Below are 26,609 nucleotides of genomic sequence, written 5' to 3'. Positions count from 1 at the left end.
TGGATTCGGGGCCTGTCCGTCTGCGAGCGGGGGACCCGCGCCCGCCCCAGGCTTCGGCGTTCGACTCCCGGGTCCTGCACGTTCTATTCCCAGGCGGCCCCGGGACGCGGCCCGAGCGGCCCCCTGCGTCCCCGGGCCGGGGCGCCGAAGCCGCGACGCAGGTACGGCCGGGGCGCGGGGCGTGGCCTCCACCGGCCGCGCGGATACGGCCGGGAGTGAGTCGGATCGGGCCGATCTCTGGTCGCTTCTTGGGCCCATCCCGGCGTTCCCCCAGCCTCGGTGTCCTCGCGGCCGGGACTTGGAGGAGGCTAGGGGAGGCCTGGTCTTTCCCTCTCCCTTCCCTGGTTAGGGTCTGCGCGCCCTGGGTCAGACAGGCGGGGGCTTTGAGCACTTTACAGTTTGGAGGCGGTTGTCAGTCCTGATGAAGGAAGCCGCCGCAGGGCCACGCTGGGTCAACCCTCTCCGTCGTCTTTCCTATTTTTAGCTTGGGAAAGGGGGGCGGGTGCGGGGCTGCAGGCCCCACCTGGCAACCGGGCTCCGGCACCCGCTGGGAGCAGGGCGAGCAGAAGTCCTTGGGGCTGAGTTGGCTCTGAGCTCAGGGTCATCTGTTCAGGCATCCTCAGGGTAACAGTTCTGCCTGGCCATCTGACTGGTCCCCTGGGCTTGTCCCTTGGTCACACACCCCGTCAGTGCTCAGGACCTGAGGGCTGGGGCTCAGCCTGCCAGGACTGGAGAGATGCCTGAGGTCCCAGCCACTGGTACTTCTGGGTTCCGCATGTCTAACGGTTTCTCATGGCACCTGCTCCATCTTACAGACGAGCTAAGAGTATTTGGCACACTCAGGCCCTCAGCTCACCTGCTGTGGCCTGGGCTCTCAGCAGCTGAGACCCCTCCCCACCCACTGTTGTCCCTAGCCTCAGAGGCCCTTGTCCAGGGCACTGGACCGGCCTTATTGTGGTCTTTAGAGGCCCCTTACACCCTGTCCCCACAGCGGGGCCTTCAGCCTTGTCTGACACATACTTGTTGACAGCCAGCCCTTGACCCCCGGGGTGTCCTGGGCCATCTCACCTGTCCTGTTCTCTGATTTTGTGGCCCTGCCTCTGGTGGCTGCCCTGCTGAGATTTGGGGGTAACTGTGGCCACCTGAATTTCACTGAGGTTCCCTCAAAGGCCTGAGAGGCTGTCCAGTGCAGGTTGCCTGGGTCCCCAAGCCATGGTCTTCTCTGGGCCTTAGTTTTCTCCTACAGGGCCTGGTTAGGAACCAGGATAAGGCTGCTCCTGGGACCTGGTCATGGGGGGGTCCGAGTCCCCACCACTCACTTTGTGGTCAGCAACCTGTTTCTTTGTAAATGGGGATGGTGCTGATAAGACCGACCTCATGATCTTTGGCAACATCAGGGGGCCTGGAAGGTGGGATCGGGGAGATTGTCTCCCTTCTCTGACCTGCCATGGGCCTTAGGGTCTTTCTCTGTGAGCCCCTTGTCATACAGATGGGTTGTTTGCAGGTTTTGGTGGAGGGAAGTCTCTGGGCCAGCTCCCAGTCTCCTCCCAAGAAAACCTGCAGGCAGCCCCTTTCTCATCAGAAATTCTCTGGAAGCCCCCTTGTGACCCCAACTCTGACCATAGGGCACCTGCCTGGATGCCAGGCCGGCCCCTCACTGAGTGGCCCCTGCACCCTGGCTCCCTTACAGGCAGACTGACCATGGCGGAATTCTCCCAGAATCGGAGCAAGCGGCGTGACGGCGAGGTGCTGGGCGGCGCTGTAGACTTCCTCCTGGCCAATGCCCGCCTGGTGCTGGGAGTGGGTGGGGCTGCGGTGCTGGGCATTGCCACCCTGGCCGTGAAGCGGGTAAGGCTGGGCTGGCCCGCTGACATGGACTTCACAGCAGGGCTGGGGAGGTGGGACTGCCTGAGACCGCACCTGCCTCTGCCCCTCACCTGGTTGGCTCTGCCATGGCCGCCCAGGCCTCAGATGCCCTCACCTGTGTCCCTCTGCCTGCAGCTCATCGACAGGGCCACCAGCCCCCGGGACGAGGACGACGCCAAGGGGGATGCCCCATGCCTGGAGGACAGCTGGCAGGACCTGAGCCTGCTCAAGGCCACGCCACGCCTCCAGTCCCGGCCCCCGCCCGCTGCCCTCAGCCAGCCGGTGCCGCCTCCGGCCCCCTCACTCTCTGCCCCAGGTGAGCGGTGCCCCTTCCTCTCTGACCTGGGTGGGTCCTGTTTCGGTGGTCACATTCGGGAGATGTAGCCCAGGCCCTGCCCTGGTGACCGTGTGACCTGCTCGGGTCCCTGCTCCCTGTGGGCTCCTTGTGTGTTGGATGCCTTCTCCCTCCTACGTGATGCTGAGGCTCCAGCCCCCAGGACGTGAGACCATGGGGGCTGGCCCCAGAGCGAGGTGGCAGCATTGTGATGGTGGGGGCCCTCACCTGGGGAACCGAGACCTGGGGTTTCAGCCTCAGGGTGTTGGGAGGGGTCTCAGATAGTGAGAATTCATCACTGAGCTCAGTACCATCTCAGGTGGTCCCATTACAACCCCTCAGACCAGCCTCCGGTCCCTTCCCTCTTCAGAAGGGCCCGCTGACACAGGGCCCCAGACATCACCTCAGCTCAGCTCGCCGGCACCGCCGCTGTGTCTGACGTTCCAGGAGAAGCTGCTGGCTTTTGAGCGGGACCACGTGACCATGCCAGGGGCTCACATGTCTCTGGCCAAGCAGTTGGCAGGTGACATTGCCCTGGAACTGCAGGCCTACCTGCGGAACAAGTTCCCAGACCTGCCCTTTGGGGCGCTCGTGCCCGGCGGGCCGCTCTATGAGGGGCTGCAGGCGGGGGCTGCCGACCCTGTGCGGCTCCTGGTGCCCCTGGCACTGGAGCCAGGCCTGTGGAGCCTGGTGGCTGGCTTGGACACTGTAGCCCAAGACCCTCGCTGCTGGGCTGTGCGTAGGACTCAGCTGGAGTTCCGTCCCCGTGGGAGCAGCCCCTGGGACCGCTTTCTGGTGGGTGGCTACCTCTCCTCCCGGGTCCTGCTGGAGCTGCTCCGCAAGGCCCTGACCGCCTCCGTCAACTGGCCAGCCATCGGCAGCCTCCTCGGGTGTTTGATTCGGCCACGTGTGGCCTCGGATGAGCTGCTGCTGGAGGTGCAGCACGAGTGCCTGGAGCTCACCGTGGCTGTGCTGCTGACTGTGGCCGGAGCCCAGGATGGAGACCTCTTGCTGGCCTGGCCCCTGGAGGGGCTGGCCGGGAACCTCTGGCTGCAGGACTGGTACCCAGCTGAGGCTGCCCGGCTGCGGGCCCTCGATGAGCAGGACGCTGGGACCCGCCGTCGGCTGCTGCTGCTGCTCTGCACTGTCTGCCGAGGTCACCCAGCTCTGTGGCGGCTGGGCCGGGACCGCCTGGCTCAGGTGGTTCTGCACCTGGGTGAGCAGGAGGCTGACTGGGCCGAGGAGGCCCTGGGGGAGCACTTCCTGCAGGCCCTGGAGCTGCTGCTCGGCAGTGTGGAGCGGGCCAGCCTGCCCAGCCACTTCAACCGTGGCGTGAACCTCCTGGATGGCCTGCGGGAGGAAGAGATCGACGACCTGGGCTTTGCGCTGTACCGTGGCCTACAGGCCCCCGAGGGACTGCTCTAGAGGGTGGACGCAGCTGGGCAACACCCGACACCGCTGCTTTTAGCTGGAACGAGGGGGTGTGGGCGGCCCTCTTGGCCTGCAGGAGCTGCCGTGAGTCCCAGGCAGGGATGAGGCCACTGTCTTTTTCTGTCCTGAGGGTGAGTCATGCTTCCCTTGGGTGCGGGCATCTCCAGGCTGCTGGTGCTTGGTGGTGGACAGTGTTTGGTCCCCCTGGGGCTGGAGTCACCTGGGACCCTCAGAACATAGCTTTTGGCTGACCCTCAGGCCTGTGTTTTCCGTGCTGTGTGCCTGGTTTGCTCTCTAGCCTGGACTAGTGGGGGCTAACCTGGGGGAAGGCCCTTCCCCTCTAGCCACGGAGGCCCTGGGAGGGCTCTGTCCTCACTGGGGGAGCCAAGGCTCTCTGTGCTGCTCACCTGGCTCAGAGTCTAGGGTACCCCTGGCTGCTGCCAGCCCAGCCCCCACTGTGCCAACACCAGCTGTCCTAGCTGACCCTGTGCTCTCCCTGGAGCTGGTGGGGGCTGGGGCGGGGGGTGTTGTCTGCCTCCCCTCCCAGGCATCTCTCCTGTCTCTGGTATCCTTCCTGCCGAAGTAAAGCTATGCCGCAAGGACTGTGGATGAGAATAAAAAAAACTCAAATGTCAGTGAGACGCGTGTTGGGCTCTTACATGCAGCCATTTGAGGCTCTGTGAGCTTGGCCAGAGGGGCTTGGGCTCACCCTGGAAGCAGGAGACTGACCTGGAGTGGCATCTAGCTTTAGTAACGGGCACCAACTGGTCAGGGTTTCCTTTCTTCCAAAAAGCGTGACCCCTGGAGCCCTGTAATCTGGACGGGCAGGGCTGCCAGGGGGCCCTCTGGCCAGCAGTGGTCCACATGCAGAGTCATGGACCCTCAAGTGGAGGACAGGCTCCCTGCTTTGTACAGACAGGGATGCAGGCGTATCTAGGTGTCCCCGTGGGAGCTGTGGCTCCCATGTAACCCCATGTGGCAGACAAGCCGGGGAGGGCTTGGGGCCACATGGGCTTGGGGTGAGGCCCTCACAGCTGTATCAGGCCCCTCCTTCCTGTCCCATGTGTCCTGAGGCAACCCCCTCCCAGCTGGGATGTGGGGACAAGGCTGGAGGAGGTGCTCTTGAGCACTGGTTGCAGGGCCAGTGGCCTCTGCGGATCAGGAGGGGCTTGCCTCCTGGGTGTTCCCATGGGCTCTGGCTCTGCAGAGGGGCAGAGGGCCGGAGACTGGCTTCCCCAAGGGCTGTTAGGTCACCTGGTTCGGGAGCTGTCTGGCCTGAGTGCCCTCGGTGGTGAGCAGCTGTGATGGTAGCAAGGGGACAGGCTGGAGGTGGGGCAGCCTTGGCCTCCTCTCTGCAAGATGAGGGTTCCAGAATACCTACTTCACAGGTAGGGGTGGGGTGTTAACCCAGTGCTGGCACAGAGCAAGGTGCCCCTGAACCAGTGACCAAGACAGACAGTCCAGCATCTGCCAAAGTTGGGGTCTTCTGGAAAGTCTGTCCAGACGAGACAAGTCCTTTAAAGGATTCACTCATGAGCAGGACCCCTCAGGACAGTGCATCACATCCAGAGCTGACCCAGCCAGTGGTTTCAGGCCGTGCTATTATTAAACAGAAAAAGGCCCAATTAAAGTCTGCCTGGGAGCTCTCTCGCTGAGGCTGCAGACTGGGGGCCTGCTGGGCACACCCACACTCAGGTCCCTGGGGATCTCACCAAGCCTCCTGACGGGGTTGTAGTTAAGGTCCAAGGGCCCTGATGGGCAGGGCTGGAGTGGGATGGGAGAGGGAAGCCCTCGGCTCTAATCCAGGACCAATGCTGCCCCCAGCCCGGTCCCCTCCAGGATGAGCAGCCTTCAGCTTGTTTCAAGTCACGTGCATCTGATGCATTTGCATTTTTAAGCGTATTCTTTTACAATGAGGATAGTCTTTTAAATACTCTACAAATTAAAAAAAATTAAAAAGTTGAAACCCCAGTAACATGACCGTTTGGTGACACTCCGTTCACTGAGGACAGAGACCAAAGGTGGTGTCGACAGCGCAGTGTTCCCAAGGCCAGCATGGGGCCTGGATGCTGCTCTGAGTGTTCTCAGCAAAGCCAACCACTTCCTGAGCCAGCAGTTCAGCTTGTGGGCCTCAGGCTCGCCCCCCTGTATGACCTCAGGGAAATTTCCAGGCCGACCCTGCACCCCTGACCAGCGTGAATATTGGTGGAGACAGGGCAGTACGCCCCTGCCCTGCGGAGCAAGCCCCTCCCACCTGTGAGCTGAACACAGACGCAGCTCAGGAACCCAAAACGGAGGTCCGGGGGGAAAGGTGGTCGATGCACCACCAGGGCAGCGGGGCCTCCGCCTAGCATCCTGGGAAGCCTGTGTGGAAAGCTCCCTCACAGTGTCCACCCATCTATGTGCAATGGTCTCACCACCTGGGCTGACAGCAACCCTGTCCCCAGAACTCCCACCAGGCCCTGTGAAGGCCCAGCCCAGGGAGCCCAGCAAGTGGTTGTCGGCAGGACCCCTAGTCCCACCTGGCAATTCTGATCCTGGTGGGCATGGGGGCTCCCTGTGGAGAGACTGCAACCCACAGATGTGTTGAAGGTAGCATCCTTCAATTCAACAGCAAGAGCACAAACAATCCCACTGAAAAATGGGCAAAGGTCTTGAAAAGACCTTTCATTTCTCCAAAGAAACATGAAAGGCATGTGAGCAGTGAAAGCATGCCCAACTTCAGTGGTCACTGGGAATATGCAAGTCAAAGCCATGAGATACCACCTCAGGCCCACGAGGACAGCAATACGGGCAAGGACACGTTGGCAAGGACGTGGAGAAAGGGGAACTCTCTGGTGAGAAGGTAAGATGCAGCTGCTGTGGAGAGTTTAGTGCATAGAATTAAATGACCGAGCAAACCCACTCCTAGGTGTGGATCCATAAAAATACAGTTGTTCAAGTAACTTGCACACCGAAGCTTACAGCTATACTGCTCCCAACAGCCAGGGGGTGGAAACACCCCCGTGCCCATCAACTGATGACAAGTGAACACGGCGGACTAGCTCAGTCAGAAAAAAACACAAAGCGCTGATGAGTGACCATGAGAGCCACCCCAGGAGACAAGGCACTCAGAGAGCAGAGGCGGGCCACGGCTGTGCGGCTGTTTATGTGAGATGCTCAGCACAGGTAAAAACCAAAGGGACCAAGTGGACTGGGCCACTGGGCTAAGACCAACACCCACTGACCAGATGCTCCAGGAGCAATTCTGGGCAGCCTGCTGTCCAGTCCAGGTGCAAAGGCTGGTCTGAGGGAAGGGTTTGGGGCCAGGAGTCCCAGAACAGTTCGCTTCTTCACCAGCCATGCAACTCAGTCACACCCAGCCTACTCCTGCTCGTCATCTGAATTGCAGAGCGAAGTCCACTGATTCCCACTCGGCTCCTCTTGGGAGGCCAGCACAGCAGTATCTGCACCAGTTCTTCTTTGCCCCAAAGGACAACGGTGGGGCTGGGGGAGGCCAGGCAGGTCAGCACTGCCCAGTGTCCTGCCAAACTTCCCCAGGCGCTACACCATCACCTGCCAGGGGCAGGGAGCTGTATTCTTTACTGAGGCACCTGAGCTGTGGGGCGTCCTGGCTACAGCTTAATAAAGAGGCAAAAACCTTCCGCAGACACAACCTCCAAACAGGAGCCTCTCCCTGGCATCCCATCCTTTTTCAGACCATCTGTGGATGGAAGCCCCTTGCAGATAGGGCCAATCTCCACTAAGGCGCTGACAGCACAGGCCCTGTGAATCGCAGAAGGCAGCCTCTGTGACTTCTCAGCCATGGACATGGCTATTCCTGGGTCCCGCACACAGGGCCACTGTCCAGCAGAGAGAAAGATCTGGACCCGGACTCAACACACAGGCCAAACCCCGAGAGCTGCTGGTGGCACCTGAGAAACAACTTGCTTCCTAAGACATGAGGGCAGGGAAGAAGGGCAGGTGGTCCCCTCAGCCTAATGCTGCCTCATCTGTTCTGAGGACAGAAGGGACGGGTATGTCCAGGCTGGTGGCAAAGGCTGCACTTCCGGGGTTTCTTGGCTGCAGACCCCATGTCTGAAGAGCCGGCCCGAGCCCTCTTGCTTCTGGCCTCCAGTCCCTGGGTTCCTCCTCTACTTCCTGGCCAGAGGGTGCCTCCGAAGGTCCCTGTGGGGAGAATGGGAGGTTGCTGAGTGCAGACGGGAATGCCCTCCAAGAGCCTTGCCACGATGGCCTGGGTCAGGAGCCCATGTCACCTCATATGCAGAGACGGGGACCTATTAGGCAAGCTGCCTGATCGCGTGTGGATGTGACAAAGAAGCCGGCTGTGACCAACACTCGCTCCCACCTGCCGTGTGAGAAGCCCGAGCTCTGGACACTCGCCGTCCCTCAGGAGCCTCACAGCATGAACCGCCCCATCACCCAGGACCAAAGACACCACCTCCTCCCAACAGGAAACCCTGACTCCCGCCATGCAGGAGGTGGTCCAGCCCTGATGCCTCCCACAGACAGACTGCCTCCTACAAGGCAGACGTGGGTCCCTTGGGGCAGTGGTGTCTCTGACCCCTGGCCTGCACCCAGGCTCTGGGCTCTTCCTGTGTGTGCAGACCTGTCACGTGTGTGTCAGGATCACAGCTGCAGATTAACAGGAACAAGAAAAAGGGAGGAGGTGCCCCATCTTACTGAGGAAACAGGCTGAGAAACCACACCAAATGGCTTAAGGACATATAGCCAGGCCCACAAGGCCATTCGGTCTCTCAGATACATGATCAGGTATCTGCTGTGTCCCAAGATGGCCAGGTACCTTCAGGTACCTCATCTACCTTGACCCCACATCCGGGCAGGAGTTCTCCCCACATCCATCTGCAGGGGGCCACCCAAACCGCGTCACCCAGGGCAGGTTCCAAACATCAGGGCCAGTGCTCCTGTCTTACTACACGAGGCCCCAACACAGACCCTGCCAGCTTCACAAAGGTGAGAGGGGCTCCCACGTTAGGCCAGGCTGTGGGGATCCAAACAGGCCACGTGGCCAGTGTGGGCCTTACGGTCCCCGTCTGGGAGGCATGATCACAACCACCACCCAACGGAGACAAGAGCAGCTGTACATGGAGTATTGCGCAGTGCCAGGGGCAGAGCAGAGTGCCCGTGACCTTGCAGGTGTGAAGTGACGGGCAGGGAGGGCAGCCCCGCTGCCTCACCTGGGGCCACGTTCTCATCCACCCACTGGAAGAAGCCGCACTGCTGCTCACGGGGCTGGGCGCACGTGTGGAACTGGCGCCCCTGGTTGGGCCCATCCTTCTGCACGGTGCGTGTGACGGCCGGCTGGCCACACAGGCAGGATGCGCCACCGCTGCCACCATTGCCGGGCCTGCCGGACCCGCCCGGAAGAGTCCCTGAGCCCGGAGGGCGTCCCAGGGGGCCGCCCGGGGGTCTGGATGCTGAGGAGGGAGGCCCGGCTCCTGGGTGGCCGCTGTCAGCCCACAGAAAGAAGCTGCAGCCGCCACCGCCGCACTTGTAGAACTGGCGGCCCTGGTTGGGCCCCTCCTTCCGGACGGTGAGCAGCAAGGCCTCCTGGCCACAGTTGCAGGTCACCGAGTTGCCCTCACTCTCAACAGCGGGTGGAGGCAGAGTCCTGGTCAAAGCCTTCGAGGGCTTGGTGACGGGGGGCCGGGGCTGGCCCTGCTGGCCACTGTCCATTCTATTCAGGGACTGGCTAGCCTGCAGGTGGCCGGAGGTCTGGCTGGCGGGCTGGCCGACTCTGGGGGCGCCCCGTGAGAACCTGAGGGCCAGGATCTCCCTCAGGGTCTCGTCACACCCGCCGATGCAGCCGACAAATTCTAGGGGCATGGTTGGGGGCAAGCTGCCTCGTTTAAACTTGAACTTCAACCTGTGAGGACAGAAGATGACAAGACACTCAACCCTTGGGTGAAGAGTCTTCTCCTGGGTCCACAGGGGGCTCTCCCGCCACCCCCACCCCAGGGAAGCCACACAACCCACAGCTACCTGGCCCTCCAGTCGTCACAAGAGGGAGGAGGGGGCTGGGCGGGGTGAGCTCTAGGACCCAGGTAACCGCCCACACCCAGGTGCCTCTGAAAAGTGCCTGTCCTCGGGCCCCAGTGCAGCAAGGTCCAGGGCCCCTTGGTGTGTGGCTTGGTAATGGCGCCCAGTAGCAAGGCGGGCTCTGCTCTACTGTTAAGCCAGATGTTACACTGGCAACACTGCAACACAACCTGTTCTCATTTTTTTGCTTTGAAAATAAACTTATCCTAAAGACCTACTGTTAGGATGCAATTGTTACAAACTAACAAGCATTTAAAAACCTGCTTTCACTTTGAGAATGCGGTAAATCCTCATAAACATAAGTTCTCTGAGATCCTTGTGATTTCTGATATGTGACCAAAGGTCCAAGGACTGTCCTGGGCGTCCAGCTCACCTGTAAACAGGGTGTGGCTGGCACACTGGACACACGCTCTCATCCCTGCTGGCCTCTAGCACGCTGTCCGGGAACCAGACGGCCGACCGACACTCGGGGAAGCCCGTGCAACTGAGGTAAAACCTGGGGAGCAAGGCTGGGTCAGATGGGCGTCCCCGACCCTGGGACGGTGGCATCGGTGGAGACGCTTCTGTCTGATCACAGGTGATACTCGAGCTTCTGGAGACACGGTCCGTGACACCAAGTGACGAGAGCCCCAGCCTGCACTTGTGTCCCTGAAACCCCCTCAATCACTGGTGATGCTGTCTCCTGATGAGAAACCACCAAGCCGCCACCAGCGCCCAGACTGAAGTGGGGCCCAGCTGCCCTCTGAGCCCCCAGCTGGACGCGCCTCAGGAAACACAGGCCTCACCCTCCTGCAGCTCTGTGAGGAGCAGACGGGCTCAGTGCGTCACTGATCAGGAGGCCTGCGCCACCGCCCACACATGGAACATTGTCCATCCCCGGGGGACAAGCCCTGCCCCCACCAGCCCTCAATTCCCACGAGGCCTCACACCCCTGAGGCCACCACTTCAGCACCAACACCCAGTCCGGGAACTGGTGAAGCAGGCCTGCTTTTAAACAGGACACAGAACCAGAGGACGGGCCTGCACAGCAGTGCTGGGTCTCAGGGGTGTGGGTGGGGGTGGGGCACAGCCAGACACCGACCCGCCGCTCTTCCTGGTCTTGAGAACCATGTCCTGGCCGCACTGCGGACACTTCCTGATGGGCTCGGGCACAGCCGGGAGGGCTTCCTGTGGGGCCACCTCTGCAGCCGCCCCGAAGTACTGGGACAAGGCCTCGTCCAACCTGAGGAAATGGAGAGCATTCACAGCGTTCTCAAGTCAGGAGCCCACCCTGCACGTGTGACTCACACAGCATTCTCCCACAAACGGGGCCGTGTGGGCCACGCGGCCTGCTCCCAAGGTGGCCACTCCCGGGAGTGATCCAGCTGCAGGCAGGTGCCCCTGCCTCACCACCTGCCCCACAGCAAGCAGACCTTAGGCCACACACACACTCGAGTTGGTCTGGAATCAAGTCTAAATGGCTCGTGCATTTCTTTTCAAAATTTGCACGGGGTAAAAAAATGTGTTATTTCCAACAGAATACATAGACATGCTACCGGCTATGGTCACCCCCAAAGGCCCAAGAAAACAACGGGGCACATGCCGACACATGGTGAACCCACAGGCACACACTGCCGCCTGCTAACTCAGGATGGGATGGAAACGGTGTTTCTAAAGCCCAGAATGACTGGACCAGACCCTCCTGGTTACGGTGGCTAGGCTGACAAGGCTCTGGGGTGAGGAGCCAAACAAACAGGGGAGGAGAGAGGAGAGACTGCAGGCAGGGGTGAGGTGCCCAGCAAGGCCACAGTGCACGAAGCAGCCATCCCCAGGGCCTAGCAGGCCGCCCAGCAGTGCCTGCTTAGCCAGGCACTCACTTCCTGGCTTTGGCCACGGCTTCGATGAACACCTGCTTGTACTTCTGCACCTGCTGATGCAGGACCACCAGCTTGTCCTTCTTCCCCTCGCAGATGAGCTTCAGGTCAGCCTCCAGCTCGGCCCGCAGATCAGGCTTGGACATCTCATAACCCATGGAGTCATAGCCTGTGGACAACAGTGGCGTCGTGTGGCCACTGTGGGGCTTCATGACCACCACCCCCAAAGCCCCCAGCTCCTCACCTTCCACGAGCCCCATGCCCAGGTGTCCAGGGAGAAAGCGCTTGTCTGGCGTGAGCCCAACGTACATCCGGGCCTTGATGGTCTCGATGTGCTCGGCATGCGTGGCGTCCGTACCTGCAGGCCACTCCCATCACTCAGGCTCATCCTTAGCCCCCAGCCCCACAGGCCCCTTCCTCTGCCTAGACTTCCTACTCCAGGGGACACACCACTCAGCCAGTCGTGCAGAGGCCTCGTCAGCAACCGCACCTCTCCCTCACACCCACTCACTCCAGTGGTCACGTCCCGCTGTAAATCCTTCTGTAAGCTCCTCCCCCCACCTCCCTCTGCAGTGAGGGCTGGGGCCCTGCCCTGCTCCACCCACTCCCCATCCCCCAACCCCTTGTGGCGCTGGTCACCCTGGACTTGGCTGCCCTTAGAGCTCTGGTGAAAACTGAGGGGCAGCAGGTAAATCACAAGGGACTTACCTGTAAAGCCAGGGCCACAAGACTAATGGGAAAAAGTATTCTGGCCCAGATTCTTTAAAAAAAAAAAAAAAAAAAATTCTGATTCTTTAACAACTATGGGAAATGCTTTAACAGAAGCTAAGCACGTGGTCATCCATGGAGAACCCGAGAGGCAGACTCAGATCACACAGGGACCCTGCATGTGCTGAGCAGGTGAACAAAGCCAAGCGTGAGCGCCAGAAAACAACCGCCACTCTCGGCTGCCAACCCCTGATGCTCCTAAAGAGGAAGGTACCCATTTTTACATGGGTCTCGACAGTTTCAAATGTTGGTACCTTGCTAAATATAAAACAAAAACAACAAATCCCTGTGAGGGCCAAGAACACTGGTCAGCGTGGCCCAGGGGAGCCTGAATGATGGGTAGCACCTGTGTCTACATGCGGATGCACAGGGCCACGGCCAAGGGTGCCAACTGCGGTGTCACCTAGACCCAGGGGTTCACAGTTCACACAGTCTGTGCCCTGAGGCGAGTTCTTCACTGCTCCTGAGCCTCCCTTCAGCCAAGAAGTACCAGTTACCATGACGACCAGCTACTGACCGATGCCGTGCTTCTCCATGAGGGCAATGAGGTCGGCCTCAGTGAGCAGCTGCGGGGGACTGGTCTCCCCATCCACCATCTCCACAGTGCTGGGCTGAAAGCAGGTGCCTTGCTCGTAGACGGGGAGGGTCTACAGGGGCAGAGACACAGCAGTTAGCCCACCTGGCCCCTGGGCAGAAACAGGACGGCCCCCCAACCCAAAGTGTCACCTTGTCGCTCCAGCGATCATACGGGTACACATCCAGATAGTTCCGGGCCAGGATCATGAGGCCTTGGGCCACAAAGCGCTCCTGTGCAATGTCAATCTCCACGGTGGTCTCCTGGCCCTGGGCGTCCTGCGAGCAGCAGGCCAGGAAGTGGCGGACGATGAGCTCGTACAGCCGCTGCTCATCTCCCTGCGGGCAGAAGAGGAGCCTGAGCGCCTCCAGATGCTGTCCGGCCAGTGCTGCCTCCCAGCCCAGAGCTCCGCACCCATGTGCAGGGCAGGCAAATCCCTGATGCTTGTGGGTTCAGGCCCATAAACTTCACAAGTGGAGTCCCCTTCCCTCAAGACTGGAAAGCAACTCCTCTGACGTAAAGCCAGTCTGAGCAGGAAAAAAGGTGAAAGCAAGTTTCCAAGAGGGCCCATGTATGCAGGACATGCAGAGTGAAGACACTCAAGCAGCCTCAGACCTACCACAAACACAGGGTTCACGGCAACCTCTCCCCTTTCAGTAACTAGGGACACTGTGAGGCCCCCTGGCAGGAGCCTGTAAGACGTTCACACTCAGATCCCAAATCCTCCTCTAAGAATGTCTACAAGGGAGACGTGACATCCACACACACAGCCACTGTGCAAACAATATCGAATACAATCCTTCAAAGCCAGACCCAGCAAATATAGCACAAGCACACAATGGTTAGACGTCATGCTGCATGAAAAGCCCGGTCTCGGGAGAAGGTGCGGGCTGTGTGAGGGCTCGGCGAAGGGGCCGCTCAGTCTGCGGGAGGGTCAGGAGAGCAGTGGAGGGAGGGGACAGCGCGGGGCGGGGCCTGGGCACGGCACAGCCCCTGTGGGATCCGTCGGGGAAGCCAAGCGCAGACTGTGGGAGGCGAGTGTTGATGTGACATCTCTTCCCCGCAATGGAAGAGAAATTTTTAGTCACGTTGTTCCTGAAGTCAGAGCCCACAGAGCAGATTCATCCCAGGCCTGAGCCCTGACTTCCTTGTGGGTCCTCAGCAGCGCAGCCAGGAATACCCACCTGCAGGCTGTCAGTGTATTTGGTGGGGTGGATGGGAGGGTGTGCTTGGTCAGACTTATTTCCATTGCGTGGGGTGGGGCCACCGCGCTCTAGAATGTTTCGAGCAAAGGCCCCCCAGCGTGGATCCGGGGTCTGCAGTTCCACCAGCGCCGCCAGGTCTAAATCTTTGGGGAAAATGTTCGTTTCAGTTCGAGGATAGCTGATGTACCTAAACAAGGCCAAACACACAGAGTGAAAAATGGCTGAAGTGGTCAAGAAACGACTGAACTGACCTAGGAACACTGGTAACCCCAGTAGCAGCCCGTCTGATCCAGGACACTGTGGTCCCCAACGCTGGGGAAGTCCCGAGACGAGACCCCAGGGGGAGGAGCAGCAGGCACTCCTGTGGGTCACTCCCAGGGGCCAGAGTTGGTTCCAGGCCACCCACCCTAGCCCCGCCCTGCCACAGGCACACAAGTGCCAAAGGTGACGCCTGCCCCTGCCAGGGTCCCCACGCCCTGCCTGTGAGAGGTCAACAGTGGGCTCTGAGTGTACTCTGTGGGTTCTTGTTTTAGGTTGTAAGTGACTCTGACATGCCTTTTCCATCAGAAAAGGAGTCAAGGCCAAAATCTCTCCATGGGGAGCTGGTGACATCTAAACAGCCTGGTTTCCCCATGAGCTCAAGTTCTAAGATGCTTCACCCTTATTTAGACGCATCAAACTCTCTTCCCAAATAAGGACTCAGGCTTACCCTTGGGTATACAGCCTTTCTGCAATCCTCATGGTTTCTTTAGCATTTATCCTCAACTTCCGAGATGCCAGTTTCTCCAGCTCCTGTTGGACGTGTGACGGAGCATGAGTCAGCGAACACAACATCCACACCCTCTTCTTCAGCACCCCTTGGCCATCACCCTGGCTGCATCACACACGTGTAAAAGGGTGGGCAGGGGAAGGATTCTGGGCCTGTTGGGAAGTCAGGCCACAGCCCAGGGGGTGTCAGATTCTGAGTGCAGAAGCCAGAATGAGTGGGGACAGGAGTGGACACACTCCTGGGCACAGGCACTAGGGGATCTGACAAGGAGGGCTGGACAGGGGTGGGGCCAGGAACTGCATTTCTAACAAGGGTCTAAAGAACTTTTTCCAGTGCCGGCAGTCTGAGACCTGCACTTTGGGGATACCATCCAGACCTCGGGGCATCCCCTGGTGACAAACATCTGTGCAGGCATTCAGGGGGTCACCAGCTACCCCTTCCCTTGGTGGGGGTGGGGGGAGGCCTCTGAAAATGCTGCTGGCTACACTTCTGAACATGTCAACCAGCAAGGGATGATTCACTTAGGTCCACTGCATACAGCCTGTAACCCCCACTACCCTGGCCGTCCCACAGGCTCCACCTTCAGAGTGAACACACCCTGAACTCTCCTGAAGAGTAGGGACTGGGAAGTGGCACCCTACAGTGTCCTGCTGGGTGGCTTTTCCTGGGGTCACAAAATTTGAGAAGCCCTATTCGGGGCAGGTTCATAAACTGGGTATGCAAAATGAGGTTTACACAGATTATGCAGAAACAAAGAAACTGCTTTCCACTTCGGTTGGAAAAACTAGCTACTCCAATAACAACACCGTTAAGAATGACAGGGAAAACAGAAAACGACACCAAAACTGCAGCAGCAACCATCTAAGGATGGGAAGCGTCGGTGACTTCTCTCCCTGCTCGTGTCCCACACCCCGCATGGAGCAGTTATGTCATGTTTATTAGCTGCTCGAGCAGGTCCTGCTCTGGGGTCTGTTTTCCTTCCTGCGTGGCACCGGGAAGACAGATGCCCCTGGGCACCTTCTGCAGCAGAAGCCGGTGCCCCCTACGGACACCAGGGCTCCTTGGGGCTGGCACAACTCCCCCCACCAACTCCCATCCAAAACATACCACAGTGTCCAGAGCTTGAGGCCTCCACTTGCTCTTGGCTTTGGACCTGACCTCCACCACCGTCGCCCTGGGATCCTGGGAAGACAGGGAAAGCTGAGGTCACCGTGACCAGCCAAGCATCTTCCCCAGCTATCAGGGCCTGCAGAAGACCTGCTTCTACCCAGTTCCCCAGCTTTCAGCTCCAGGATCTGCGGTTCCTGGCTGCCCCAGCGGGTCCTTATCTGCCTCTGATGAGAGTGCACTGTTTTGGGACAGATTTCAGCTACACATTTATTAACACTCCTGGTTTCACCTGAAAGTTCTATAAGTCTTTCCTTCCACAGTCAAAACTGTTTTGATGTGGTCTTACTGGTGCCGAAAGCTGATGTCCTGAGATGCATGCTGAAAACTGCAGTCCCATGGGACATGCAACAGAGAGGGGCAGCTTGGGAAGTCCCAGGACAGTCTTCCCAGATCACCACCTTCTGAGACTTTCTCACCTCCATGCACAGCTGATAGAGGACAAGACATGCCGTGTGGTTGAAGAGACGATGCCTTTTCCAGCTGAACTCCACCACACCATCGATGTGGTCATGAGTCACTGTCAGGGACACAGGAAGGCAGTGACTCAGGAAGAGAGGCCCATCACAGGGAGTCAAGAGCCACCTCGGACACATGACGAGGGGGCGAGGACAGCGGGGCACAAACCACCCCTTGGACCAGCACTTGGGCTGCCCCACAGGCACCGGCACACACCTCGGATCTTGTGGAAGACTTCCGGCACAAAAGCCTGAATGGCTTTGAACCTCTCCACCACGAACCCCAGTGTGGGGAACTGGCAGCTGCCGTAGCTAATAAGCTGCTCCGCCAGCACCTCAGGGAAGATCTTCTGCAGCCGCAGCGTCTGAAACCTGGTAAAGGCCGCCCCTGGCAGAGAGGACGGGCGGAAGGAGACACCACAGATGGCAAGGTCACAGCTGGATGCGCGCCCAAGCCCCGGCCCCCCACCCCCACAGCCCCCTCCTCACCAATCCGCAGGTCCAACTCCTGCCTCACATCCACGGCATCGCTCACTCTCTGGTCGGGCTCCGTCAGGTTTTCACATGCCGTCCGGACGGCGCGGGCAGTGATCTCGGAGAAACGGGCTCGTAGCACCTGCAGGCTGGGCTTCACTGTGCAAGAGAGGAGGCACGGGGCAGGGCTGGTCACACGGGCTCACTGCTCCCAAACCACCCTGAACCCTGGGGGGTGAACCAGTCCAAGAGGCTGTGAGGCATCCAGCTTCACTGGTTCAGTTAAATTAGCCACGTGCTGCCTAAGAGGGAAGCCTTGTGGTGGCAGGCTGAGAACTGTCAGAAACAGGGGCTGAATGCATCTCAGCCACCCGCCGAAGCAGCCTGGTAAGCCTCGTGAGAACGCCTATGTCCCTTGCTGTCTTGGGCCTTTAGGGAAAAGCACCCTCACTCTCTGAAGCCCAACAATGGCCTTCAAGTCACCCTCTCACTTACCTGAAATCATTCAGCAGACGCCAATAGTTATTTAATGTCCAGGCATCGTACAGCTTGGATCAAACAGGCAACAAGCCCTGGGCTGTGGGGGCCAAGCCCCTGACACACGGCTGGTGAGTCTGGTAGGGAGACCCAGGCTGAGCACCATCCACTATGGCCTCAGATACTCACCAGCCTTGCACACGTGGATGACCTCAAACCCGATGTTTTCACCCTCTCTGTCACAGTCGGTCCAGATCACCAGGGCCTGGCATTGCCGGGCCTCTCGCTCCAGAGTTTTCTGAAACGCCCAGTTGGGATAAGAGGGTAAGAGCAGGACCTGCAGAGCAACCGCCCAACAGCTCTGCACTGGACCTGCCCAGTGCTGGCGAGGCTCCTTGAGACGTCAGCTCGGTGAGGCCTGTCCCCACCAGGTGCATTGAGGAGGCTAGGTCACCAGAGCAGCCAGCCTGCCCGGGAGCTCCTAGAAGATGGGGTTTATACCATGACACCCATGCGAGGAGCCCTAAAACTTGGCTCTAACACACACTTTCAGCTTTAGGAGTTCTGACCATGTCCTGGGTTTTAAAAAAAAAAAAAAAATCAACCCTGAATTGAGATTCATCCCAAGAAGGGCCCCCAGTCAGCAGTGAACCAAGGACAGGGACCCCAAAAGCCTGAGAATCCAGAGCTCAGGGCCAGACGGCCACTCATAGGCTGCAGGTTCTCCCTCCAGTGAGGGCAGCGGGAGCTGCTCTGACAACAAAAGCACTTATTCCCAAGATCTCCTCAGGCGGCCACAGTTCATAAACACACTCACCCAGTCCCTCAGCCACTTAGCTGAAGTGGCCTCACTTCTACAGAATGGATGGGAATGTTTTAAACCGTGGTGCCTTGTTTAGTGGAAAACCTCAGTTCTAATGCCATCGAAATACAGAAATCTCTCCATTTAATTATGTGGTGGTTGTTCAACTGCAGGGCCACATGTCTCCCAAGATCCTACCTTGATGTCTACAAAATTCTCTGGGCAGTACTTTTCAATTTCCGCTTCAAAGAGGACAAGAGGATTGCAGCTCTGCCTGGAAAAGAAAACACAAAATCCTAACTCAGAGCAGGAGGGAGAACGCCGTCCCAGTGCCCTGGTGGTGCGTCCCCACCAGACACAGGCCCCGAGAAAAAGACAGAGGACACGAGTGAGACTGTGACCTTCCGAGAGGCACTTCCCCTGGGGATTAACAGGAGCTGCTGAGAAGAAATTCTGGAGCCCTTTCCTGCATATCTGCAACAGGGTAAATGCAACCCAATGACTGCAAGCAAAGGTCTGGGTGGGGAGTTCCCTAGTTGTCCAGTGGCTAGGACTTGGCATTTTCACTGTATGGCCCTGGTTCAATCCCTGCTAGGTCAGGGGTCTGGGTTATTTTGGGGAACACACCTGAAAGTGTGTATTTATTCTAAGCATGTGGTGAAAATTCACAGCAAACAAGTTAATCCTAGGTCACTGCCATGGTATCTGCAGTTTGTGTCTTCCTAGATTCACAGGCTGGAATCCCAACAACTGTGGGATGGTGCCAGAAGGTGGGCCTCCTGGAGGCCACTTGAGCTTTTATAAGAGACCCTGGCCGGCTCTCGAGACCATCCAGCACGTGAGACGTCAGCCGGCTACAGACAGGAAGAGGGCCTCCCGGGACCAAGTCGGTGCTCTGACCTCTGGCCTCTGTAAGTGGGAGAAATGCGTTTCTGTCCCGCACAAGACACCCAGCGCCTGTGTTTTGCTACAGTAGCCGAATGGACTCAAGTCATCTTACTGCTGTAAGTTACCTAACACTGACATGCCTCAGACTTCCCGTGATGCTTTACAGGTCACTGTAATAATCAGAATGTTCTGCCCCCAGGGATTGAACTGACCATTTGCGAAACTGCATCCGGAAATCATGGGCCAGCAAGTGTCCTGAGACTGAGGTCATTACCATGGTGACGTTCTGAATGAGGACAAAATTCACGTTAGCCTTGTTTTTCTTTAAACTTCAATGTTTTTTATTTTGTATTGGGGTACAGCCAATTTAACAATGTTGTGACAATTTCAGGTGAATGGGGAAGGGACTCAGCCACACACAGACATGTATCCATTTCCCCCCCAAACCCCCATCCCATCCAGGCTGGCACATAACATTGGGTAGAGTTCTACATGATACACAGTAGGTCTTTGTTGGTAATCCACTTTACATCAGCCTTTTAGCAATTAGATTTTGCCAAGTCAAAGTAGGGAACTTCTATAACTTCTATCAAAGAGAAAAAAAGTGGTTGTCAGGGGCTTTGGCGGCAGTGAGAATATTCTGCATGGGGTCTTAATAGTGGGTACAGGTACACATTCACGCAAACCCACAGAATGCACAAGATTGGGGTGAACCCTAATGTCAACTTGGGACTCTGGGTAAAGTTGATCTCATGTATCCCGTCAACTATAACAAAGGTACCATCTGAGGGGGCTGTTGCGGGGCTGTGTTGAGGCAGGGTGTGTGTGTGGGAAATCTCTGTACCCTCCTCTCAGTTCTGCTGTGAAGCTAGAAACACACACACTCACAAAACCTCCCCAAACCAGCAGATTGAAAAGAAATAAACAAATATAGCTCTTTAAGGCCAAAGCCATAGTGATATTAATACCATTCTAATTCTGGCTCCATGATGCCTTTTATATTTAAACTATGGTATACTAGCTTGTCTCTTGTCATAGACAGCTGACATTGGGACCACATTTTATAAAAAATAGACTTCCTTATGAATTATAAAATGATAACCTGTCACCAGTGATCTTTAGGTCATAGAAACAGTTCTTCTTAAAAGACACTGTATTGTCGACAATGGCCAGGCTAATTCTTGATTAAATAATTCTAAAACACAAGCTCTCTCTTCAGCCATCACTACCACCCCAAGGAATGCACAGCAAGATGGATCCAAAAGCACCCTTCAGCCACAGGATAGAAGGCCTACAGCACCTACCTGGCCACACAGATGATAATCAAACTCATAGATCTTGTTGAATCTTGAAAGTCCTTCCCTCTAGAAAGCAAAACAAAAATAGAAAAAATATATAAAGCACATAAAAGACAAACTGAGTCCTCACATAAGGATCAAGCAAACTCCTGCAGGATATTAAAAATGCAACAAAACTTCCTACAGATAATACGAGGCGAGATCACTAGGCACATTTGTGAAGTGGCCCCTCCACACTCAGGGAAAAGCAGGGACCTGGTCATGTCCACTGTGGTCAGCGAACATGTTTCTACAGGTGAGACTGGACTTGTGCAAGATCATGTGACAATTACTCCAGAGAGGATTATGACGAGTCTCACCAGTTCTCTGTTCTTCACACACATCTCTACTTCCCAGCCACACAACTGCACCAATAAACTGGGGACCACAGGCAAGTCATTCACCTTTCTGAACTTCACTTTATTCTGAGTAAAGTCATCTATAAGGTCCCTCTGGCTCTGAAATCCAGTGAAGCTGTGAGTCCCGGTCAGACCTGGGAACCAGCCTACACCTGCCTCCTTAGCTGTACTTTTCTGTGAATGAGACCCTCTCAGAGAAGATCCCATCCTTCAAAAAGGTGTTGAAGTAACTACATGTGTGAGTTTCACACCAACACAGCACAGAAGACATGACACAGGCAAAGTGGGATTCTGGGAACCTGCAAGCACCAAGAAGGATTGTGTCCAGAACATTCTCCCCCAGCCTCACACAAATTTTCTGTGTGGAACAATGAGTGCAGACCCCTTCAAGGCACAATGGCAAACTTAAAGTGGGAATTTATTTTCGTATCTGATACACGAGTTCACTGGGTCTAGTGCTGCTGCTCCTGCCACGTCGCTTCAGTCGTGTCTGACTCTGTGCGACCCCATGGACGGCAGCCCACCAGGCTCCTCTGTCCCTGGGATTCTCCAGTCAAGAATACTGGAGTGGGTTGCCACTTCCTACAAACTGCAACTGCTGGTTAAGCCCTTTTAGTCCAGAGAAAATAAATAGTTGAATCAGCAGCATTTCTACCTCTTTCTAAGAACGCATTAAAGCTTCTCAGACAAACTCCTGCTCTGATACATACCAAGGCCCAGGCTCTCTGGCTGCCACAGGCTGAGTCCAACCAACAGCCTTGCCCCAGCCCAGCCGCCGTGGCATGTGTCCATGGTCCCCACCCCCCTGGGAACAGTCTGGAAACTGTGTTCTAATCCTCTTCAGGGGATGACCTGTCTAACAACATGTGTGCACCCCAGGGCAAGGCTCTCCCAGGCAGTCTCTGCCAGTGGACAGTCCTGAGGAACTAAAACATTTTTCTGACATTTCAAACTTGCCCCCAAGTTCCCAACTGAGGACAGCACTCAATTATGCATGATTCCACTGCCTAGGTGAGGTGCTTGGGAGTGGGCTGCTTAAATTCCAGCAGAGTTCTGGAGCCTAGAAAAAGAAGAAAACCGAGTATACAGACCAAAAAGGTGGCTTCAGTGATCTCTCGGCAGAGCCATCCATGCCGTCAAAATTAGAGAAAACAAACAAACTCCCCCCAGATGCCAGAGCAGTCCCTGTTCCAAGCACTCAGCAGGGAGTGATCATGTTGCTGCCACTGAATTTATAGGACTTCTTCTGAATGTAAAATCCTCAAAGATCTATGAGCTACTAACAGTGGTCACTGTCCAAAGTGGGGCTGCTCTGCTTATATACATCTATGTTCTCTGAACTATCTGCAGTAGTTACTACCGTTTAAGCACTACTGTTAAGGAAAAAAAAGATTTTATCTTAAGTTAATAGTGAACTTCTCTCAAATGTACATATGTTTCTACATACGAGTCTTTTCCATGAGGAGTATCTAATTACCTATCATAACTACAGCTTGATTTTACCCCTGCCCGTTGCTGTTACTTGTTACTTCCATTCTTTTCTATTACTAAGCTGCAAAGGCCATCCCCTGATTCTGAGCTCTGCGTGTGGATGTCTTGGCTCCTCCTTCAGAATTTACGTCCCTGAAAGGCAGGGTAATTATGTCATGGGAAGCAACCCCTGTGTGAGGGCTAAGTAAGTGAACAGACCCATCTCTGTCTTAGAGAGTGACACACATGGGAGAGAGGGACAAGGAGCTGGAGGACGTGACCCATGACAGAGATCCCCAGCACCAAGAGCTGTGAAAACGCATCTGGAAACCGAGACGGAAATGGATGGAGAGGAGCCTGAGGAAGGACTTCACAAAACAGGTTACTTTACATCACACAGAAAAATTGACCCAAAATGGATCAATGACCTGAATATAAGAGCTAAAACTCTTAGAAGAAAACACAGGGGCAAACCTTCACGATCTTCGGTTTGGCAATGGTTTCTTAGACATGATATTAAAAGTATAACCAACAAAAGGAACATTAGATAAACTGGATGTCATCAAAATTAAACTTTTCTGTATCAAGTAACACTATCAAGAGAGAAAACAACCCATAGAATAGATTAGAACATCTGCAAGTCATACATCTAAGGAGGACCTAGTATCCTGAGTATAGTAAGAAGTCACAACTCAATAACAAAAAGACAATTCAAATCTGGGCAAAAGACATGGATAGACATTTCTTCAAAGGCGACACAGTGGCCAACAAGCATATGAAAAGATGCTCAGTGTCATCAGTCACTTGGGAAGCACAAACTAAAACCACAATATATTTCACACCCACTAGTATGGTAATGGTTTTGACTATGCCAAAGCCTTTGACTGTGTGGATCACAACAAACTGTGGAAAATTCAAGAGATGGCAATATCAGACCACCTGACCCGCTTACTGAGAAATCTGTATGCAGGACAAGAAGCAACAGTTAGAACTGGACATGGAACAACAGACTGGATCAGGAAAGGAGTACGTCAAGGCTGTATATTGTCACCCTGCTTATTTAACTTATACACAGAGTACATCATGAGAAATGCTGGACTGGATGAAGCACAAGCTAGAATTAAGATTGCCAGCAAAAATCAATAACCTCAGATATGCAGATTACACCACCCTTATGGCAGAAAGCAAAGAAGAACTAAAGAGCCTCTTGATGAAAGTGAAATAGGAGAGTGAAAAAGTTGGCTTAAAACTCAACATTCAGAAAACTAAGATCATGGCATCTGTTCCCATCACTTCATGGCGAACAGATGGGGAAACAGGGGAAACAGTGACAGACTTTATATTTTGGGGCTCCAAAATCACACTGAAGATGACTGCAGCCATGAAATTAAAAGATGCTTGCTCCTTGGAAGAAAAGTTATGGCCAACCTAGACAGCATATTAAAAAGCAGAAACATTACTTTGCCAACAAAGGTCCATCTAGTCAAAGCTATTGTTTTTCCAGTAGTCATGTACGGACTGAGAGTTCGCCTATAAAGAAGCTGAGTACCACCCCTTGGACAGCAAGGAGATCCAACCAGTCCATCCTAAAGAAAATCAGTCCTGAATATTCATTCGAAGGACTGATGCTGAAGCCGAAACTCCAATCCTTTGGCCACCTGATGCGACGAACTGACTCACTTGTAAAGACCGTGATGCTGGGAAAGATTCAAGGTGGGAGGAGAAGGGGATGACAGAGGATGCTGATTCAATGGAAATGAGTTTGAGTAAACTCTGGGAGTTGGTGATGGACAGAGAGGCCTGGTGTGCTGCAGTCCATGGGGTCGCAAAGAGTCGGACACGACTGAGTGACTGGACTGACTGAGGGTGGTGATAACTGGGCTTCCCAGGTGGTGCCAGTGGTAAAGAACCCGCCTACCAATGCAAGAAACTTAAGAGAAGGAGTTCAAACCCTGCGTTGGGAAGAACCTCTGGAGGAGAGCACAGCAACCCACTCCAGTATTCTTGCCAGGAGAATCCCATGGACAGAGGAGCCTGGAGGGCTCTGGTTCAAGGACTTGCAAAGACTCAGACACAACACAACTGAAGCAACTTAGCATGCAAACAGAATAGTGATAATTAAAAAAGAAAAAGTGTTGACATAATATGAAAAAACTAGACCATCAATGAAGAAACTGTATTATGATTCAGCCACTGTGGAAAATAGTTTGGCAGTTCCTCAAACAGTTGAAGATAGAATTAACTTATGACCTAGCAATACCACTGCTAGGAATTTACCTCAAAGAACTGAAAACTGGATATTCAAATGAAAATTTGTGTGTGAGTGAACGTTTACAGCAGCTCTATTCCCAAGAGCCAAAGGTGGAACCAAACCAAATGCCCACCAACTGATGAAAGGATAAACAAAATATGATCTGTCTATACAATGGGATATTATTCAGCTGTAAAAAGGGATGCAGTGCTAACACACGCTACAATGTGAAGCTTCCAAAAACGCTAAGTAGAAAAAGCCTGACACAAAAGGCCACATATCACGTGAATCTCTTCGTCCGACATATCCAGAACAGACACATATTTGGGGACACAAGGTAGATTAGTGGCTCCCAGCGGCTGGAAAGAGTGGGGAAAGGAGGGTGACTGTTTAATGGCTACGGCATTTCCTCTTGGTGTGATAAAACCTGGAACTAAATAGAGGACAACATTGGGGATGTAGTGAACACTGATGAACTGTACCTTCAAGACAGTTGATACTCACCCATGAAACACGTGGCTCTCTCATCCTCTCTTGCTATGCCCACTGGCTCCTTCCCCCAGCACCCCACACTCTCAACTTCCCAATTTTGAACTTGCCAAGCTGTTTCAAGCCAGCGGGTTGCCCTTTCTACATGTGGTTCTCACTGCCTGGTGAAACTTCAAGACTGAGGTCAAACGTGCACCCAGAAGTGCTGTACTCCACACACATATTGGGTACGAGGGATACAGCAGGGGACCCAACAGCCACAGCTCTTTCCTTCGGAGCTGAGGGTCCATGGAAGGGCGGCAGGGACTCAGATGAGATGAGCAACTTGCACAGCACATTATGGAACTGTAACCAGGAGGTGCCTTCCAAGTAGAAAGGGACACAGTGACAGTTTATCACACTGCACCCTGACCCCTCAGGGGAAGAGAAACGTGAAGAAAAGGTTCCCGGAAAAAGAGACACTTAAACGAAGGCCAAAGGATACAGAAGTTAGCTGTGTAGACAGGCCAGTCTCAAGGAGCCTGGAGCCCTAGGAGCCCCTGGGCATAGCCTGGGGCTGGTCACCAGGACGCTCAGCTCTGGGAAAAGGTGATACTGTCAGCCAGCACCCGTACAACCTCTGCTCCAGTTCCCACCACCTATAGGCGGGAAGCAGAGGCCTGAGGGAGGACCCTGAGATGTGAAAGAAAAGAGAGCAGGGGACTTCCACCCGCGCACTGAGAAATGTCCAGAAAACCATTTCGGGGCCCACTTTTGTAACTGAGAGCGTCTTGAACAACTTGTAAGGCCTCCGGTCACCCCCTTCCCAAACCTTTTCACTGTCTCTCTCCTCTGCGCCTCCCATGGTCCAGAACAGACCCGATCTCCACCTAGCCCGGCGGGACAGGGGCTTGGGCGGGTCGCCCCATCGGATGCACCCAGACGGACGACCCCGCAGGTTCCAGAGCAAGCTGGGGGAGTTCGGCCGGCGGTTCCGCGTCTCAGACCGGCTTGGGACCCGCCGCCTCGCAAGGTCTCCAAACAAACTAGAGACACTAACTCCGTTTCTAAGCGCCCGTCGGTCGCAGCAGGCGCCCGGACGCCCTGCCCGACAGCAGGGGACGCCCGGAGGGAGCAGCGGCCGCTCATCCCCGTCCCGCCCGCCTGGGGACCTCCTCACCCGCCGCATGCGGCCGCCGGAGAGCAGGTCGGCTATGCCCTTGGCCGCGTCGTTCTTCTCGGCCACGCAAAGGATTTTCCGGACGCCTCGCAGGGCCACCTCCATGGCGGCGCGAGTCAGGGCCCGAGCACCGGGCCGCGGCAGCCACCGGAGAGCGCAGCGGGCGGCCGGAAAGATCATACCCGGGCCCAGCGCATCTGCAGTGCCCGCCCCGGGAACAGGGGAATCTCCAGCTGGTCCGCGATCCCGCGCACAGCCTGCTTCCGCCCGCCTTCCAGCCGCTTCCGCCAGCGACAGCAGCACAGCCCCGTGAACTACAACTCCCAGGCCGTCCCGCGCGGCCGCCTCACTTCCCTGCCTACCCGCTCCGCTCTCGGGAGACGCCGCTCTCCGGTTCGGAAGTTGACGCGGACGCTTC

At 55.8% G+C, this 26,609-nt stretch overlaps 2 protein-coding genes across 2 annotated transcripts; one reads left to right on the top strand and one right to left on the bottom strand.

Moving 5' to 3' along the window:
* Positions 1 to 29: 29 nt before the first annotated feature.
* Positions 30 to 4,266, top strand: MIEF2 (mitochondrial elongation factor 2). Its single transcript, XM_043904043.1, has 4 exons — positions 30 to 161; positions 1,691 to 1,848; positions 2,002 to 2,182; positions 2,571 to 4,266. Exons 2-4 carry the CDS (start codon positions 1,702 to 1,704, stop codon positions 3,623 to 3,625), a joined length of 1,383 nt encoding a protein of 460 aa, XP_043759978.1. The 5' UTR covers positions 30 to 161; positions 1,691 to 1,701; the 3' UTR covers positions 3,626 to 4,266.
* A 2,424-nt stretch (positions 4,267 to 6,690) lies between these two features.
* On the bottom strand, positions 6,691 to 26,529 carry TOP3A (DNA topoisomerase III alpha). Its single transcript, XM_043904038.1, has 19 exons — positions 26,192 to 26,529; positions 20,431 to 20,490; positions 19,339 to 19,412; positions 18,437 to 18,512; positions 17,626 to 17,734; positions 16,975 to 17,118; positions 16,703 to 16,873; positions 16,447 to 16,547; positions 15,968 to 16,042; positions 14,801 to 14,883; positions 14,071 to 14,278; positions 13,039 to 13,224; positions 12,830 to 12,959; positions 11,789 to 11,902; positions 11,548 to 11,713; positions 10,773 to 10,913; positions 10,065 to 10,187; positions 8,830 to 9,518; positions 6,691 to 7,798 (listed from the first exon to the last, which is right to left on the bottom strand). Exons 1-19 carry the CDS (start codon positions 26,369 to 26,371, stop codon positions 7,620 to 7,622), a joined length of 3,009 nt encoding a protein of 1,002 aa, XP_043759973.1. The 5' UTR covers positions 26,372 to 26,529; the 3' UTR covers positions 6,691 to 7,619.
* Between the last annotated feature and the right edge of the window lie 80 nt (positions 26,530 to 26,609).

This window comes from Cervus elaphus, chromosome 5, assembly GCF_910594005.1.
Source record: "Cervus elaphus chromosome 5, mCerEla1.1, whole genome shotgun sequence".
NCBI lineage: Eukaryota > Metazoa > Chordata > Mammalia > Artiodactyla > Cervidae > Cervus > Cervus elaphus.
This window is presented reverse-complemented; position numbering and strand designations above follow the sequence as displayed.